Genomic DNA, 2417 nt, shown 5'->3' with positions numbered 1-2417 from the left:
TCTTTAAAGTGCTAATTAATTATTCATAGTTCGAGGCCAAATACATAGTCATATATGGAACCTTGCCACGATGTGGAATTATTGATGAAACCACTTACCATTGACACTACTTGACAACAAAATTAAGAAAACAATAATCATCTTTGAATATCAACCACACACACACACACACTTGTGAGCTGTGACACACCCATACATGTAGTTATAGTTATTCCTTTGTTGCATACTATAGTTCTATTCATTGCTCCATGATTATGAATAATGTATAGCTTATACTATTAGCAGTTCTGTTAGTGAGCCCACCCACAAAAGACCAGTATTGTTCCAAGAACTCAAAGCACTAAGTATTCCTAGAATTTGCATAATAACCGGAAGCACAGTTCCTGGAATATATAGTTGGTTTAGCAGTTAACATAATGACCACTAATGTATAGTGTGGACTGATTGTTATCATAGTGATATATATCAAAGAATTAATGGTTTAATGGATGTTAATGCACACTCAGACATGCTACACAATAAGTTTAAAAATAATTAAAAATACATTATTATAAAAAAGTTTATGTTACAGCAAATATTGTAACCTGGAACCAGCAAGGAATTTCAACTATAAAAAGAAAGAGACATACATTAAACTATTAATTTACATACATGTATAATTATGGTATACTTACTGTTATATCACTGCATATGTTACTGGTTGAACACTAGTGGGTGGACACTGTGGTCTACTGTCCCTAGGGATTATCATTACATCAGCATAAAGCAGGACCTTATTAGCTGACTCAACCTAACAACATTTCAATATACACTGTGTAACTATAATGTTTACATAATAACACTTTCATTATTTTCCAATCGTGATCTCCCAATTTACACATTATTTTGTACATCAATGCTTTGGAATGCTTTCTTGAGGAAACAATGAAATGATTCCCAAATTAGAGTATACGAGAGCATACAGTACATTAATCTTCTCATAGTATTATCACTATAGGTTATAGTTAAGCTATGAACTCAGTTTTGATCCCCCAAAGCTCTTATATATGCATGGATTACATATTTTCTCTTACTGGTACTTGATTTACTGTGGAATAAACAAGACCTTCTCTATCATTATTAACCTACAATTAATATATACTGTATAGCTAGAAATTTCTGTGGCCCAAATTTATGCGAATTGCCATCAAATTAGCTTTTGCAGATTTATTATTGCAAATTCACCATGCCTTTTAATTTAAATAGGTCAATAAATTGCATACCAACATTTTGAGGATTAAATTTCTGCAATTTTTTCAAATCCGCAAAACTAGCACAAATTTTGGGCCACAGAAATTTCTAGCTATACGGTATATTATTGTATTTACACTTAATGTCATTGATCTAGGCTTACTTATATAAGCAGAAATATACTCACTTGATTTGCATTGACTGTAGAGTAGATGGGGCTTTGTCCATTCTCTTCATCATTTATCTGTCATTATTATTATTATTATTAATATTAATGTGCATACATTATAATGATAATTACTTCCTTGTAATTATATTGAGGAGGTATTGATGGAGGTACTTCTTCATATTCCATTATATCACCTTTCCTAATGACACTGTACTGACCTACAAACAATACCCAACCTTATAGTGTATATTGTTTATATACATTATAGTCTGCTGTAGTGCTGTTTTTCATTTGGATGTACACAATATATAGTATGACTGATGTTACCCTTTCATAATGATGTTTTTCATGCTAGACAATGCATAGCTTTATTTGTAAATAGTGAGAGAGTTATTGCTCTACTTTCATGGACTGTCAATAAACATGTACTCCCTACATATTCCTCTTCTACCATGCACTTCTCTCTAATACATGTACATTCATTCTTACTTTCAATAGACTGTCCTCCAGCAGTTGGTACTGCATACAACTCGAATCCAGTCGATTGTAGATTGTTTGTGTTTCTCAACTAAAATAAGGTATTAATGTGTAAAATAAAAATTTAAATTTACCTCAACTTCTGTGTCATCATTTATATCCCTAAAATATTATTATTCATAAATAAATAAATAAATAATATTCAATTCACCACCTTTCTTTTTTCTTTACACCTGCAGTAGATTAATCATAGGCAGCACATGATGTTCATACTTACTGTTACTTTTCCTTCTATACATAATGCAGGCCAGAATTACAATCACTGCTATGATACATGCAATTACTATAGCACCAATAGCACCAAAAATTGAAAACAATAAGCTTGAAATCATAGATCCACTATTTGGTGGCATTACAGTACTTGTAACTGTTGACTGTGTTCCATAACTTGTTACTGTTGAGTGCATTTTACTACTTGAACTTGCTCCTACAAATGTGTTTCCAATAATCTTTGATGTTATGCTTGTGATATCTGATCTTT

General features: G+C 31.5%; 1 protein-coding gene and 1 long non-coding RNA gene across 2 annotated transcripts; both read right to left on the bottom strand.

Annotated features, from left to right (window-relative positions):
- Positions 1-424: 424 nt before the first annotated feature.
- Positions 425-830, bottom strand: LOC109589211 (uncharacterized). The gene is made up of 2 exons (XR_002188593.1): positions 675-830; positions 425-607 (listed from the first exon to the last, which is right to left on the bottom strand). It is a non-coding gene; the product is annotated as an uncharacterized LOC109589211 (long non-coding RNA).
- Positions 831-1393: 563 nt separating this feature from the next.
- On the bottom strand, positions 1394-2417 carry LOC109589207 (uncharacterized). The gene is made up of 6 exons (XM_020005319.1): positions 2154-2417; positions 2091-2109; positions 2011-2038; positions 1889-1967; positions 1532-1617; positions 1394-1474 (listed from the first exon to the last, which is right to left on the bottom strand). The coding sequence occupies exons 1-6, from the start codon at positions 2341-2343 to the stop codon at positions 1394-1396; spliced, it is 483 nt and encodes a 160-aa protein (XP_019860878.1). The 5' UTR covers positions 2344-2417.

Source organism: Amphimedon queenslandica, unplaced genomic scaffold (genome assembly GCF_000090795.2).
Source record: "Amphimedon queenslandica unplaced genomic scaffold, v1.1 AMPQUscaffold_11541, whole genome shotgun sequence".
NCBI lineage: Eukaryota > Metazoa > Porifera > Demospongiae > Haplosclerida > Niphatidae > Amphimedon > Amphimedon queenslandica.
This window is presented reverse-complemented; position numbering and strand designations above follow the sequence as displayed.

Bases quoted from the DNA above. Each gene is read 5' to 3' on its own strand.
- LOC109589207 (XM_020005319.1), bottom strand. From the start codon at position 2,343: ATGCACTCAACAGTAACAAGTTATGGAACACAGTCAACAGTTACAAGT. The intron at 1,968-2,010 runs GTAAATTTAAAT...ACCTTATTTTAG, and splicing joins ATGATGACACAGAAGTTGAG to TTGAGAAACACAAACAATCT. The intron at 1,475-1,531 runs GTAATTATCATT...TAATAATGACAG, and splicing joins CTCAATATAATTACAAGGAA to ATAAATGATGAAGAGAATGG.